Genomic DNA, 16,869 nt, shown 5'->3' with positions numbered 1-16,869 from the left:
ACAATGGCTGAACGGAAAGGCATTCGCAAGGCTCCACAGTTGCCGGGTTGCTCTGCCAAGAGCATGAGTCCAAAGGTCAGGGGACAGCACTTGGTTAGAAAGAGACCGTGCTGAAATGGGCAGCCAGCCGTTCCGAAGGCAAGCGGGCGGTGCAGGGCATGGGTCCCACAGCATCATCAGACACACAGCTGGGCTCTGCTCAGATTTGTTGTGGATGGGACCCTTTAAAGAATCACAGAATACCAGGATGGAAGGGATCTTCAAGGATCATCCGGTCCAACCTTTCTTAGCAAAAGCACAGTCTAGACAAGATGGCCCAGCACCCTGTCCAGCTGAACCTTAGAAATGTCCAATGTTAGGGAACCCACTGCTTCCTCGCGGAGATTATTCCAATGGCTGATTGTTCTCATTGTGAAAAATTTTCCTCTTGTGTCCAATCGGAATCTCCCCAGGAGTAACTTATACCCATTACTCCTTGTCCTTTCCAGGTGACTCCTTGTTAAAAGGGAGTCTCTGTCTTCTTTATTGTCACCCTTCAAATACTGGAACACGATGATAAGGTCTCCCCTAAGCTTCTTTTCTCAAGGCTGAACAAACCCAGTTCTCTCAGCCTTTCCTCATATGGCAGGCTTCCCTGTCCTTGGACCATCTTTGTGGTCCTTCTCTGGACCCACTCCAGTCTGTTCACATCTTTTTTTATACAGCAGGGACCAAAACTGAGCGCAGTATTCCAGGTGCAGGTTGACAAGTGCCAAGTAGAGTGGAATAATGACTTCTTTATCTCTGCTGGTGATGACCTTGTTGATGGAACTCAGCATCCTCTCAGCCTTCTTTGCCACAGCAGCACACCATTCGCTCACATTGAGCCTGTTGTCTACCAGGATCCCCAGGTCCCTTTCCACAGAGCTGCTCCCCAGACAAATAGATCCCAGCCTGTGCTGCACTCCTGTGGATTGTGCTTTTCCAGGTGCACGACCTTACACTGGTCCTTGTTTAACTTCCTAAGGTTCTTGTTAGCCCACTCTTCCAGTCTATCCAGGTCTTCCTGCTGGGTGGCTCTCCCTTCTGAAGTGTGACCGGACAAGCTTTCATCCTCACAACAAAGGAAGAAGAGCTATGAGTCCAAACCTAAGCCTGACCATCACAGCAGCTTGAGTTACAACAAAGGGTTACAGCTGCAGACCTGGTCTGCACAGAAAATAAAGAGTCAGGCAATCTGACTTCAAAAGGGATGACAAAACCCTGGAGGAAATTCATTTTACAGGAAAAAAAAAAAAAATCAAGGAGGGTACAGAGGTGAGTTACCTGGCCACTGTACTAAAGGCTTTTACCAGAACTCCCCACCCCACTCCCCTGAACAATCATTAAGTCAGGAAGAAAGAGAAGCTGCTGAGATAACCCTCCCACTTCACACAGCTCCTTGGGACTTTCCCCAGACAGCAGCAACCTGGCAAACATGATGCCACACAGGATTTAAAGAGACCACAGGAAAAGAGATGCCAGTTTCCATGGAGCCTACAAACAAAAGCGGCCAATGCTCATTCCAACAAGCAAGCAAAAAAGCAAGGAGAACAAGAACAGAAGGATGTTGTGGCAGCTGCCTAATTAATAAATGCATTACAGACAGGACTTCCAAGCATCAACAACAGCTAAGCAGGATATACACCTTTATGAAGGATTTTTTTCAGACAGAACAGAGAACAATGCCTGGGGAATTCTTCCCCAGTCACTTTTTGCAACCAAAATACACAAGTGCTAATTAGATCACGCCAAGTCTTCATTCTCACGCTTCCAAAGCTGCTCCATTAAAAGTATATGTTTTGGCACTGCTCTTTATTTTAAAATAATGTAGACGAAGCTAAAAACAAAGAAATGCTTCAGCCCCAGGAGATGATACAGCTGAAGATGGATGAATCATTCGCATACTGGAAATCTAAAAACTCAGAAGAGACATAGACAGACCTACTTCATGAAACAGTTATTGCCTAATGCAATGGAACACAGAAGACAAAAAAACACAATAGAAAGAGTGAGAAATCAAGGAAACATATAAAAGTGACTGCTTTTTTCAGCAGAGTTAGTAGATCAGCAGTCTGTCCTGCAGGATTTTCCTATAGTCATTACTAAGACTTTTTTAAAAGCCTCCAGGTAGTTCAGACTGGGACAAAAACTGGAAGGTGCAGATAGAATCTGGGACATTCAAAAACCCATAACAGTTGTCTTGTCAGTGAGCATAGGCTGAGAAATGATGACAAGTACACAACTGCTGAAGCAGAGAACAATTTGTTGGAAAAGATAAACAGGAGGAATTTTAATTTATGTTTCAGTATTTTGAGTGGCACCTCTTGAATAAGACAGTTGATTGAAAGCATCACTTGGAATTCTTCAAGATGTTGCAGAAAGAGATGCTGTCTCAGTTACAGGTTACAGGGCATTGATTTCTATGTTAATTGAGTGAAGGATAATACCAAGTAGCAAGCAAGACTTCCCATGTCAGTGTTAAGGAAACTGCTGTTGATGCGTATCAATCACTGGCCACATTCCACTGCGTGATAGTGCACCAAAAATACACTTGTTCCCAGTTCTAGTGATGTGCCTAGCAGTTAGGACATTAGCTTCAGAAATTTGAGGAGAAGGGAATCCCCTCACAGCAAATAATGTCACAAAGCTGGGACAGGAGAGAGTGGGAGGACAGGAGATCTCCTCAACCTGGCTAGACTTTGCCTCATCTGGAGAAAGACACAGGAACCGTGTTTGGGAGAAGATACGACTATTACAGCCCTTTGAAGTTAGTGGCACAATGATTCAAAACCTATTAGACTTAGATACCTTTATCTTAGATAGTTACAAATTCCCTTGTGCCAACAACAAATTTAATGCATCCCATCCGTGATGACAAGTATCTTCCTTATCGCCAAGAACCACATGGTTATAAATGAAGTCCCACATCTTGTCCCAAAGGACCTGTTGTAGAAAAATCCCTGTCTCTGCTGCAGCTGCTGCAATTCTTCATTTACATAAATCACCTCTGTTTTAGATTCCTTGTCCCTCTGATTTATGGCTTTAAGAAAAATAAACATGAGTTAAGGAAATCAGGGAAAAGAGTTAATGAGCCAGTCTCAGTAGCTCTGACCACACATAAATACTGCAGCCAATTGCTGTTTCTCTGCCAGCCGATAACAAGAACAAACATGCAAATAGATATGTAGCACTTTTTCTTTTCTTCGGAACTTAGGATACAATCCAAAACCACCTCACCTAGGGACTTTAAAGATTACCAGCTTTTTAGTGTCATAGTAGCTCTTCATTTCTCCAACTATCAAGATAAATTAGGAGTACAATCTGCTTAAAAAAAAAAAAGAGTATAATATTCACTATAAAAATTTTAGGCCAGATGGGACTTTTATCATCAGTACACTTTATTTAAACTTATTCCTAATTATGTGGATCTGAAAGAAACCCAGACTACTGCAAATCTGGACAGTCTTTCAAGAAAGGGTTTATAAAAAGTTAAGTGAGTTTAATGTGTGTGACATTCCAAAAACCAATTCTGTCACAACAACAGGTATCCTGACTCTCTCTTATAAGGTGCAGGCTCCAAATATTCATGTGATATCATCAAATAAGTCTCCAAACTGGCAAAAAACAAATAGTTCTAAGAAATGCTAATTCCACAGGAACCAAGAACTAAGAAAAGTCCAAAATGATAGTGGTTATATAAGAGATTGGATTAAGAATAATCTACTGTGATGTGTGCATATTTACAGAAGACTTGGAAGAACAGCGTTTAAAACAATCACTTGAAGAAAAGCTAGTTGTTAAAGGAAACAATTTGCTGTACTAGATTATATTCATGTGACCAAAAAAAAAAGTGAGCAGGAACAGAGATCAGGTATTAAATGTTGGCTTGACTCCTATTCTAAAGTAAGATCAGATGCCCCCACAAGCACTTCCTTCCATTCAAGATGAAGCTCTTCTAGCAACACGCACCAAAATTTAGTGGTATCTCACACAGCCTGAAGTCGCCCCCATCACAAGGGGCTCATCTGCCGTTATTCCACCGGGGATATAACAACCGACCGTGCGTGAGAGGAATGATTGTTTAACGCTTGACTGTTCACCGAAGGCTAACGTTTTTATCTTCTTTTGCATCTGTGCAGCCAAACCACATCTGCAACGTAATTCTGCACTGGTAGGACAGGATGCAGGCTGCCAATAAAAAGAAGTTTGCCTTTCTATCTAACTAACTAATTTGCCTTTTAGTATCACTCTTACCCAGCACAGAAGGAGGAAGAATAAAAAGGACATTAGATTGTTCAAAAATTCTTGTTACCTTCCTTGTGATTCTGTTATTTGGGATCCTGGTTTGGGTTTTCCCACCAGAGAGACTGAGGCAGGTATTGACAGGAAAGGTCCTTCTCAGGAAGGTAAAGCTTCTTGCAACATCCAAAAAGCTGGTATTTCTGCCTCCTTGTTTTACACATCTAGGGGAAGGCAAGGGCTGAACGCAGCACTGGGTCATGGCAATCTCACACAACCCAGATCATTATAGGAATTTTATCATTATATACCATAAAAAGCATGCCAGGTCTTGCTATTAAAACTCACTGGGTTAAGGCGTCAGTTGATTCACTTCGAGTGGTATTTGCTTAACAAAACGAGAAAACAACATCTGCAAGAAGAGCAAATTTAACGCCACCTACATCTCGGTGAGCAACATTTCCTATTTTCTCAGCTTTTTTGCTATCAATCTACTGTACTGCTATTCCACACCCAGCCAATTTGGAGCTAAGCAAAGCCTGGAAAAAGGTCACAACATGTGGCCATTCCGGGAACGGCACAATCAGACAGTAAGCCTGTAATGAAGCTTCTCCAGACTCCACCAATTTGCGATTTGGTGATTTGCTGAGATGGGGAGGGGTATGGATGCACATGTGTGTGACCATCAACTTGCAACCCTCACTGTAAAGCCTACAGGAAAACAAATAAAAAACAACCCAACTACCTTTCCTCCCCACAGCATCCATCAACCTTTCAGATTTGCTAGAGCTTGCTTTTCTGGACATCTTCCTAGTTGTCTCCTTAGGCTTCCCATCTTACTCCTGGATATCAAGAATTACACTTGAACGTTTTTAGCACGCCAGAACACTTACTATTTCAATAACGACTTTTCCAGAATTTTTTTTATTATTATTATGAATGTAATGTTTCCAAACAACATTCTTGATTGTTAGACTCAAACACTAATGCTGTGATAACCCTCTAAGAACCCCATCTCCTCCTGAGTTACTGTTATCCTTACATTAGCTGGGAGATTTTGAGAAGAAACTGACTCTCAAAAGAATTTGGTTCAAACGAATCATTATTCACCAGGACAAATCCAAAGCCAGCATCCCCTCCGGACAACTAATGGTCCATAGGTTTTCACCAACAGTTGGAGGCAGTGACTTGCCAGGATACATTACTCTGTTCAAACTATACACAGTGATATTTGCGATGTCTGCTTGAATCCAATTGTTCCTTCTCTGCATTTGTTTGTCATCATGCCAACAAGTCACAGCTGGGAAAAGTGAATTGTAGTTTATATCTTTTGTACAGAAGGTGTTTAAATATTTATCTCTGATGCATGGCTCTAGAAGAGGCAGCTTTAAGATCTCCTGCTGCACTGTATTGTATCTGACACCTCAGCGTTGAATAGAACAAGTACGTTCGTGAGCTCTAAAGAATTACTATTTCTATCACTTTCGAACCCTTCATGACTAAAATGCTGGACCCATTATCCTATTATCCAGCAACACACACTGTACGTAAATGAACAGTTCTGCATCCTTAGCCTTGGAGACCTTCTGACAAGATCAAAAGAACCATCTGAAAATAGTGCAAAGAAGCACTTTAAGCTGAGGAGGAAATGATTCATTGAATGACAACAAAAGATACCACTTGTCAGCACTGATTTTTGAGAAACTGGCAGGTTAATCTGGCATTATTTTATGTACCAATATAGTATATGTTATCATTGTTTTAATATACCACTACTGCAAGCAGATCAGAATTGGAGATCTCTCCTGCATATTGTAGCAAGCAATAGGAGGCTGGACCTCAAAATTCCTTTCAGGTAGTTTTGAGCAGCAAAAAGTCCTTGTCTGGGTACTATTTTCAGACTGAGACTAAAATTTCAGCCATAGCATGCAATGCGTGAGACGGTTGTCATGAAAAACATTCCACATTATAAACTACTACTCTAAAAGCACCAGAGATTGGGCCAGGAATCCAAGCCCTAAGTGATATCAAATGACTTATTATGCTATTTCCTTCCACCAAAGAAATTACATCTTGCAAGAAAAACCAAAACAGATATCCGAAATTGAACAAATTCTGCCTGGCAATTAAGCAGACTGTAAAAGAGCAAAGAGAGGCTGTGAGGAAAGATGGGTTAGGTTTATCCTTTATACTGACATGCTGCTTCCCTCCTTGATGAGCCAGAGAAATATTGCTGTAATCATCGTATCAACACTTTTTTGCCTTCCAGTAATTACGCCACTGTATAATTGAAGCTCCTGAAATTGATGTAAGCACACCTCCATAAAATATAATAAGAACCCACGGATGGAAGTTAAAGTAGTGAAATCAGTCAAGAAATAAAGCATCATTTTTCTTCTTTATAAGAATAATTGACAAGGATTGAGCTAAATCCTCTGTCACTGGCTATCTTTTATCGTGACGTTCTTCCAGAAGACAAAGGCACAGGTTCAGGGAAGCCCTACGGCTTGAAGTAAGAAGGAGACTGTCTACTAACTGCAATGGTACTCTGACTTCATTCGCTAAGAGTAGGTTAACTACCTGGAAAAACAGTCTAAGTCAAATACCTTACTTTGCAAAACCTAAATATTTGAAAGTTACCATAGCACCTCAATATTCCCAAGATGTAATACAAGAGGACAGGAGAGGAACTTCTGAAATACAGCCTCCAAATGCGGTCACCACAACGCACGTCGCTTGACCCTGACAGGAAGCCGACGGCCACCTTCTTCAGGAGCGCAAGATAACAAATTTCGAGGACAGAATGTCCCTCCCTCCAGCTGGTGGTGTCACACTGAAATTGTTGGCTCTTGATCAGAATTACTTGTAAGCACAGAAATATGAACTGACAAACAGATCATTGCTGAAGAGCAAGCAGCTCTCCCAGAGGATGCATGAACAAACAGAGCTTTAAGACCAGACAGAATAAGCACAGGGAGGACTGGTAGCTCATCCAAGCGCTTGATGCACATGCTGGGAAGGACATGATGTTGAGAAATTCAAGCCTGATAAATTTCCCACCACTGAGCCAAGAAGGGGAGGGCTGGAGGAAGAAAATACTGCTGTCCCTCTCAAGAAGGTATTACATAAAGTATAACCACGCATCTGGAGTATTTCGCTGTCCTCTTACATTTCACTGTGGCAGTTATACCTGTGTGTAAAGTATCACCATTACAGGCTCAGCAGGACACAGTATATCCATGGAGAAACTGCTCTCTGGACAGTGTTTTTCTCTCACAGGCACTTGACCTGCAAAGGCTGACTACTTGGGTATAGGGCAGCTCCTAACTTTCTCAACTCTTGAAGCAAACATACAGATTTCCCTATCCAAAATCCATAGTTTTACCAGTCAGAGGTTTTCCCCCTTCCTCCCATTTACACACAGAACTTGAACCAAGGTTCCAGCTAAGTAAAGTCGTGCCATTGTTGGGATGCAGCATTACACTGTGACTTTGCACAGAGGTCCATGGCAGAAGTCACCTGCACTAGCAATAGGAAGATCTTCCCCCACAGCATCCAGAGGCCATCATCCAAGGTTCTTGAAACTCAGAAGACACAGACCGCGTCAGGACACTGTAACACAAAACCTTATCTTGTGCAAGACACTGGTTTACCAGAAAAAGCCCAGCTCAGTTCTCGGTGGAGCACAGACTAATGGCTTGGGAACAGCAAACCATTAAAACAATCAGCACACATATCTCAATCCTCAGAAACCAGTATGTACAGAGCCTGTAAAGTCTCCTTTGAGAGCATCAGTTATACCACACATCTGATTTACCTTTTTCAAGGAAATAATTGAAGCTGTTCAGCTTGTTCCAAAGGCCCAACGGGAAGGAGAAAACCCTCAAGACACCTATGGGGCAGCTTTGCAGCAGCATGAGACTAAACAAATGGAAAAACTGAAAATAGGTTGCGACAGTTTATCATCAATCAGTACGAATTACCTGGAAGAATGCAGTATCTTTCAGTACAACTTAGTGGCATCTTTCCCAAAGAACTAATACAAACATGAGCGCATAGCAAGAGATTCAGGGAACAGGGGAAAAGGGATGTCATCGCTGATTAAGTTGCTGATGGTAAGAAACAAAAAATGAGACTACATAGGGCAGCACCTGTGTGGCTGAAAAACATGACTGGCATGTTCCAGCTACTTCATTTGGCAAGGTTAAATTCATCATGGAAGAATCATAATCATACTACAAAACACTGAAGTCTTCTGAATTGCCTCCTGGCAGTCAGGTACCGCTTCTCCACCAGTTCTATTTATTCCAGCATTTGCCCAGGACAGGCGGAATATTCTGAACCTCTTCTATTTATAAAAGAACATTACTGTTGAACATATGAAGGTATAACGATATAAGAGAGAGAGAGGTGTTATCTTTGTTTAGAGCCAGATATAAATGGAAAACTGCAGACAAAGCTTCCAGCTCAGGCAACCTCTATCAAGTCTACAAAGAAGCCCTTGTGCTGGCAGGTCCTGGCAAAGGATCTAAGCACCTAAACTATTCCATTTTTCCAACTATATGAAATGGTCTAATACAAAAGACAATTTATGTATATGGATTTGGTGATCCAAACACATAGCAATCATCACAGCTTTAGCAAACTCTGATTTGGACTCTTGAATAGCTATCAAATAAATTTTGCATTGACCTTCAAAATTGGTTTTCAGAGGCTACATAGATAGCAGCAGGCCTCTTTCTTATATTTGTATACGGATATACCTGTAATATCTCAGATCCCACTTACGATTGCCTTTTGCATAAGGTAGTTCTGCATTTACATGTGTCAATAAATACTTAGGTCTTTTACTCATTTTATGCATACTTAAAAGGAAGAGACAAGTTCTAATATGTTTCGAACCATCAATTCCATTGCTATTAGATTTAAACACAGAAGGTAGAAGGTTCAGCAAATGACTAGACTGAAGACCTTGCATTTTTAGACAAGCCTAAAAACATGTAACTTCAAACTAAGACAGGCAGAGAAGGTAGCTAGAATGAGTAAAAAGCACCAGGCCAAAGTAGTTCAGACCAGTCCCCACCCTGCTGGAATCATTCTCTCTACTTTTGTCCAAAAGATATACAATAGTCTTCAAATTCTCAAGAAGAGTTCGAAAACCATGTTTGGAAAACAATTTGCAGCAATTCTGTCATGCTTACGTGTGAAAACCCATGTTAAAATTACTAACTGTAGCTTACATCTCCCAGCAACTAGGGAAAATGAGTAAGAACTTTCCCTGCGTAGCAGTGTTAAAAGATGAACCTGCAAACAAGATAAAATTATCCAGATGTTTGAGAGGATTTTAAGTTTGATCAGTGAAAGAAAAAAAACCCAGAGAGAGTGATCTTAGTGAAATTCTCAGACATGAAAATGAAAAATGGATTGTCTCACATTTGCATTGCCCCAATCATTTCACACATTCTTCATTCAGGTAAAGAAGGGCATTACCACAAAATCTGGAGCTGTGACAAGATAAGCTTTCCATGGACTGAGGACCCACAAATTGGAGAGAGTTAATCATTACTACAGCTTTGTGAACAGTACTTGTCAAATACATGAGCAATTGCAAACACCTACACAGAGCTATCCAGCGCCATAGCATGAAGACAGCTAAATAACAGATATCAAAGGCCACCTCTGACAACCATGCTTTGAACCAGCCTTGTCATCAGACTTCTCCATATAGTGATAAAAGGGGCCATTCCATGTAAACAGTGAGCTTTCAACACTTTAGGTATCGCTTCTTCCAAATGTTGTAACGGATAAAGTGTTTTAATCTACAGCAGCATAAACCGCAATTTAGCTAATCTGACTTGTAGGAAATTCTCTATTCTCTGTCTCAGGCCCTAAGTTTAGCAAAGAAAGTAATAATAAGCTCTTTCTGTCAAATCATAGAAAAGTATACCAAACTGACCTTCCATTGCTCCTTGGGAAGCAGTTTCACTACCACGATGTCACCATTCAGGGCTCTGTTGCGAGCAACCACTCCATCAATAAAGATATCGCGAGTCCCATCCTAGTCAAAGAGGAGGAAAAATAAATGCCAGACCAAAACATATTAAATTGCAGTCGTTATGAGGTTTAAAACACTGTCATCAAAAAAGACACACACCCTGGTGAGACAAACATCCTGCAGTTGTGCACAGAAACTAAATGGATTCACCATATGCCCTTCAACATGCAGTATCTTTCAGCAAATAAGCTCCTTTGCATGTATGTGCCAGCACAGTAGTTCCACACTATTTATTCCAGACAGAGCCAAGCCCTCAAGACAAATTGTCTGCAACTCAGTTCAGTTCCTCTGTAGTTACTCTTGGGAATGGGTAGAGAGTTTTCTGCAGTCACAGCTCTTCACACATGAAGGTCCCAACTCAAGCACTCAAAGCTCTTGTTCAGAACATGTTTACAAGACAGCCTCTGCAAAGTGCCCCGTGCAGAGCTGCTGGCTGCTCTCCTGGTGAGATGGGAAAGGGGGGTCATGCAGCTCCAGGATCGGCCAGTCAGTCTGTACAGGTGGCCTGGAGAGTGGCTGAGGACGCAGTCTCTTTTTTTAAAATGAGGTAACACCATATATTCTGTATTTGGCACAACTAATGTTAGAAGAACTTCCAAAAAGTGACGACTACAGATGCCAACTGCAAGCCAGAAGATCTTTTACTGTAACAGACATGTTAGGACACCTTCTCTCAATACTCTCAGTTAACGTCCTTGCACAAGAGCCTCTACTAATTGTACACACTATGATTATCCAACCCAGACACGTTTGGCATTCAGGTAATCTAGATTTAGTTTGAAAGATTTTCATCATGAAAATAAGATGAAATAAAGATGAAGTTTCCTGAAGATGCCAACACAAAGGTTTTAATTTTTAAAGGATTGCCAGTTTTGTCCTTTTCTTTTGGCTAATTATTGACAGTGTTCTTGCTGCTTTTGTTTCTGTTTCCCCATAATTCAGTATATGAAAGATTCCATGTGTCTGTTTACAGTGCCATGGACGTGTCAGACAATGTGAGCACTGAGTATCAACACGAGCAGTCAACGTGGTTTTTCTAGAGAGAGCTATCTTTGCATAGTTTTGAGGTACAAAAAAAGAGGACTGGTTTCTTTAGATTAGTACTTCATTGTCTTTCATGAAAAAAACAGCCTCATGAGAATTAAAATCTTAATCACAACTTTAGTCACTTCTCAGATACACACTCCTGAGTCTCATATGCTTGAGTAAATCCAATCAGAACTACCAGTGTGTTCAGTCTCCAAGAAAAACTTCTTTAATAACCTGAAAACATGAAGCTGTAATATCACATAAATATCTTACTCTGCTTAGATACCAAAACAATAAAACGGCAGAACCCTGCCACGATGTGAAACTAAGGCCGTCCTCCAAGAGACCACGTTACTCTTAGGAAGCAAAGCAGCAGCAGCTCAACAGCTGTGTGAAAGCTGCCTCCCATGACAAGATGCAGAAAAATTGCAAAGCCTCTTGGACCAACATAATTCAAATTGGAAACTGTTCTTTTCAAAAAGCCAGATTTTTTACACATGGTCTTATTCTTCATTTCTCCTCACCCTCTCCCTTCTGCCCCAGCTCTTTACCTAAATCCACCACATACACAAAAAGAAAAGTTCAAAGTCACTTTTTAAGGAAAATACCTGCTTTTTTTTGTCTGTACCTGTAGCTGCTCTGTGCTGCAGCACACAGGATGGCATTCACAATAATGTGTTTGTTCTACACTTTTTTGCCTTTTCTCCTGTGTCTAAGAAAACACAAGGCAGACCCCTTCCCCCACCCCCTATAAAGGCACCTGATGTGTCACATCACCTGCTTAAAGTTGCATCTCCATACTCTGCAAGAGCCTTGAATTGCAGCTACTCTCATCTCAAACAATATAACCCTACATACAAATACACACTTTTATAAGTGTATGCACACCTATTTTACAGTAGTTAACTTCAATTCATGCAACAAGATTGTAATTAGGAATTTGCCATCAGTTTGGGATTTTCTCAAAAAATAATCACTTCTCTATCTAGAGCTTCAGGCTCATGATTGTGGAGCAAACTTAGGTGCTTCCGAGAACACTTGCACATCCCACTTCTGCCTCCAGTGTTGCCTACTCTGCACAGCTGGCACTTCAGATTACTAATGCAACTACAATGGCACCGAACCACAACACAACACAACCACTTGCAAAGTCTCAGCTGCTCCCAGGGTGCATATAGTGTATTGGTCGCAATGGCTTCAAGACTTCTGCAGCCCTCTCCGGGGAGCCCAACGCCTTTACTGCTCCGTGGCCACCTGTGAATACCACCGGCAGAGCTCTCTATCCCCCCCAACAAGAGGGAGATCTGCAGTGCTTTCACCTGCTCTGGAAGCGTCTTCCACAAGCACAGCACAGCCACAGTCATTCCATCACTTGTGCTCAGCAATACCATTCTTCACCTTGACAATGCCGTCGTTTCAAACCACGCTGCTGTGTGCAGGGAAGACAGGAGGCGCAAGGCAGAGATTTAAATGCTCAAGTCCATTCTCTGGGTGGCTTTCAAGAGAAAGGCCTTGGGCCTTCCTCTCAGCTGTTCATGCAACAATGAGACAAGCAGATAGAGCACATTTGCAGCAAGAAACACCCTGGGACTTCTGGTGTTGGAAGGTGAACAGCTGTTGCATTTGAAATCCACGAAGCCATAGCCAAGTCAGAGCTGAAGAGAAAGGGGGTACAGTGCCCTAGTCAACAGCAGGAGAGAAAGGGTGATTTTTCACAGCTGCAGCTCTTGCAGCATCTGGCAATAGAGGGAAATCCTGCAGAACACGAAAGCTGCAAATCCTCCATTATGGCAAATAATGCTATAGAAAGGATAAGCTTCCTAAAGCATCTGTCTTAAAGTGAGGACTGTGTCCACACCAGCCAGAGTCATCTTCATCCAGACGTTGATTCTGCTTGTTATCAGGGACAAGGCTGGTTCTGGTATTCAGCTCCACAAAGGGCAGAAAAGTAGAAAGATAGCTGAGTTACCAACCTCAGCTAACCCTCCTTAATGTATGTACTACTGCACATAGAACAGCGCGCAATCAATTGCACAAGGCAACGGCTGGACACTAGGGGTGATTAGGGGTAGAGCTTCACATCCAATAAACTCAGGTGAGTAGCTGGATTTCTCACTCAATCTTGCATTTTGTAATTTCAGAGAACACGTTTAACAGCTTACACTTACCACACCTACAAAGACACCTGTAAAGGAAGGATCACAGCTCCTTTCACTTACACACACAATGCTGCTCTGCTGATGTACCCAGGAGCTGCTCTGTACTTCTTCCTCTAGTTAATCTACTTGGTGCACCCCCGACCTTCCTCCACCCCTGCAATGCCAGCCTTCTCTAACAACATGGGCTCCAAAACATTATCTCAAATCAACACATGAACTGTCAACACCACAAATTTCAAGGCTTTCAATCCAAGCCCCAAAACAATAGCGCTGTCAGTAGCAGGGACAACAACAAAGTCAGTGTTTCTCTGTCCCAGGGCAGGCTCTGCCTTTTCTCCCCCACACCAAAAAAACTTCAATATGAAAATCTCTCTCATTGACAGCAACATTTTGACCAAGTCATTTCCAGATAAAAAGCCCTGGCTATGCCAGCTGTGAGGTCACCTTCCCTACTGGAAGTCCCTGAAATTGCAGGAGCCCTTCTTTTCTGTCAAAATAAGAAAAGAAGAGAGAAGCAGCACAAGCCAGTCCCATGTGACAGAAGCACATCCCAAGCCAACCAAGATACAGTCCGCGCAAAAGCGGGCACATGAAAAGGAATCACGCATATTATTGCTGGAACAACTTTTCAAATTAGCTCATGCAGCAGATCAAAAATGGATAGCATATTTGTTTAGGGAAGATTAATTTAAATCAGTGAAAAATCTATAAAACCTCTGCAGCCATAAACCAAGGGTTTCCAATTACGCTATCTGGTGTCCTCAAACCTGACTTCAGCTGGCTTCTGTGGGACCCAGCAGTATCCCCAATTTCAGCACAAGCTAAATGAGTGGTTCTTTGAGGTACAAAAAAGCAGGATTTGTTTGGGAATATTTGATTTAAAAGAAAATCCAGATCATGTTCATTTATTCCAACTCATTCACCTCTGAGTGACCTCTTGTGCACAGCATAACTCCTATCTTAATGCACCTTTACTTATAAACTTTAAAGTATTATAAAATTACACTTACTGGAGATGGAATGAAGGCTTCATGGTACTTCTTAGGATTTATTCTCAAGGGTCCCTTAAAAAAAAAGAGAAGAAGAAGAAAGATTATGCCTGAATCTTATTAATTTTAAATAACATCAGTTAAATTAGAGAGCTGTGGGTAATATATCTACTGTGAAACATGAGAGATACATCTAAATTTCCATTATACATTTCAAGTCTTGACAACTTAGCATCCCAGCAATTTCAAGCCAAAAGGCAGTTTCATGATAGGCTTAAGCTGATCTACTGCAGTCTGTCGTCGAAGAGATGTTGAATCATTAGTTGTTGCTGCTACTGGGTGAACTGAGGATCCAAGCCCTCCTGTTCCCTTCACACATTTTCTGCTAAGTATCCACCAACTTCGTTAATAAACAGACAACAGAAACAATTTGTTTTGCTCCGTTTTGAAAAAGCAGAATGTTGGTTTTTCTTATTTTGGAGGATAGGAGGAAGAGGAAAAGCTGACCTGCTGACCTGGCATGGCAGCAGGTATCAGCCTTACAGGGCTCTGGCTGCTTAGGCTGTTCCTGCAAACAGGCAGTAGCAGTAATTCTGGGATAAAGAACATTTCCAAAGAAGAATCAAAAGGATTTTCCAAAAACAAACATTTAAAGTCCACAGGATTAAACTGTTTAAATATGTTTGAAGTCAAACCATCTTAAATAGAGTGGAAACTCCATGGTCTATCTATTTCTGCTTTGCTATCTGCCAACTCAAAGCCCAAGTCACCTGCAACAAACTCGTATCACTCCTCCAAAGTAAACCAACCAGTTTTGCTGCTTGTGCTCAGGTCCATCCAAGAGAAAGGGAGAGCCAACCAAGGACTTACAGGCTAGGCAACAGAGCCGTTCCCATCGCAAGAGGGTCCTGGGAATTACAGTTTAGGTGACTGCAGTTAAAACTGACAGCATTTGATTCTTACGGAAATACAAGTACATATCCACCTTCAGATAGGCTTCTGCTTTGGGCTGAAACTTCAAAACTTTCTTCACTTGTGTATTTGAAATAACGTTGGCCAATTTGTTATACGAACAGATTCCATCTGTTTGCACTTTTGTGTTAAGCAACCAGAGGAACCTCTCACAGGAATTGCTTCCTTAAAAATTTACTGCAGCATATATTTTTTTTTTACATATTCTGGAAAACACTCAGACAATAGGAAAATAAAGCTGATTACATGTGAAAGTTTTGCTGCCTTGAAGAAGAATTTGCTGATTTATGAAGGTTTTCCATTGTTTCTATTTGCTTCAGTTTGGAAATACCAGCACCATATATTCTATATTCTTTAGGCATTATTTGAATACTTTGCTGTGATGTCTTGTTTTGTGCCTTATGTAACTAGCATTAACAAGCACAGTAGCCACATGGCAGGCACAACCTAGGACAAGGGCATGAAAACAAAGACGATCCACTGGGAGCGACCCTGGGGATACTTTATGCTTAGGCAAAGTGAGAGCTAACTCGCTGTCATCAGTCTCTATTAGCACTGGTACCCACTGATGGAAAACTCTCAATGGTCTGTTTTTCCCTGCCTTATTTCCCAGAATCAGCCATCAAAACCAATATGTTGTTAGTAAAGGAATCTGCTATGGAGAGAAAGGAAAAAAAGAAAAGGGGTGGTTGCTCTGCTTGACAACGAGTCAAACAATTCCCATACCAGCACATCTACCCACCAGCACAAAGCAGATGAGGGGATATCCTGTGCTACTCTGCAGAACCCCCTTGAATAGTTTGGGACAGCTGTCAATCAGCCAGGTGCAAATGCCCGTTATGCGCATAAAAAATTCAGGTTTTGTGGCCGTGGCCTAGAAGGCGCCAGAGTGGCTCCAAGCACAGGAATGCCCAACTCCAGCAAACACAGAGGAGCAAAGTGTTACCAAGTTTACCATGGAGCGGGTTTCTCCGCATTTTATACACACTACCTAATTAGGATCAGCATTAGAATTCTTGCGTCAAGTAGCACTAAAATACTTCAGCTTTTTCCTTTAAGCAAGGAACTCCCCAAATGTATTTTAGAAAGCAGATGGGCCCTATTATCTGTGCCCACGAAAATCCTATTCACAATGTTGTACATTTCACGCTGTGATATCATATCTGGAACCAGTCACTCTCCCCATCTGCAACGAACAACTGTTCTCAAATGTGTATTCAGGGGTGAGGATCTGGCTGCAGAGCCTCATGATGTCACACTAATGTATTATTTTACAATAGCTTGCAAATAATAGCTGCTATATTTATCAGTGTTTTTATGTCAGTAGGGCCTTTGTTTTGAAAGGGAAGAGAAAGGTTTGCAGGAAGGTTTCTAAAACACTTTCTGATGATTCAAGTCAGCTTCA

At 41.7% G+C, this 16,869-nt stretch overlaps 1 protein-coding gene across 1 annotated transcript in view; it reads right to left on the bottom strand.

The window, feature by feature from the left end:
* The window catches only part of DIS3L2 (DIS3 like 3'-5' exoribonuclease 2), a 194,895-nt gene that overhangs the window by 157,890 nt on the left and 20,136 nt on the right, over positions 1–16,869 (bottom strand). Inside the window, exons 4-5 of the mRNA XM_086618081.1 lie at positions 14,514–14,567; positions 10,217–10,318 (exon numbers count right to left, since the gene is read on the bottom strand). Coding sequence (XP_086474207.1) covers positions 10,217–10,318; positions 14,514–14,567 — 156 coding nt within the window. The remainder of the gene's footprint in view (positions 1–10,216; positions 10,319–14,513; positions 14,568–16,869) is intronic.

Source organism: Tauraco erythrolophus, chromosome 11, assembly GCF_009769465.1.
Source record: "Tauraco erythrolophus isolate bTauEry1 chromosome 11, bTauEry1.pri, whole genome shotgun sequence".
Lineage (NCBI taxonomy): Eukaryota > Metazoa > Chordata > Aves > Musophagiformes > Musophagidae > Tauraco > Tauraco erythrolophus.
Note: the sequence above shows the minus strand (reverse complement) of the source record. Positions and strands in the feature narration are given on the sequence as shown.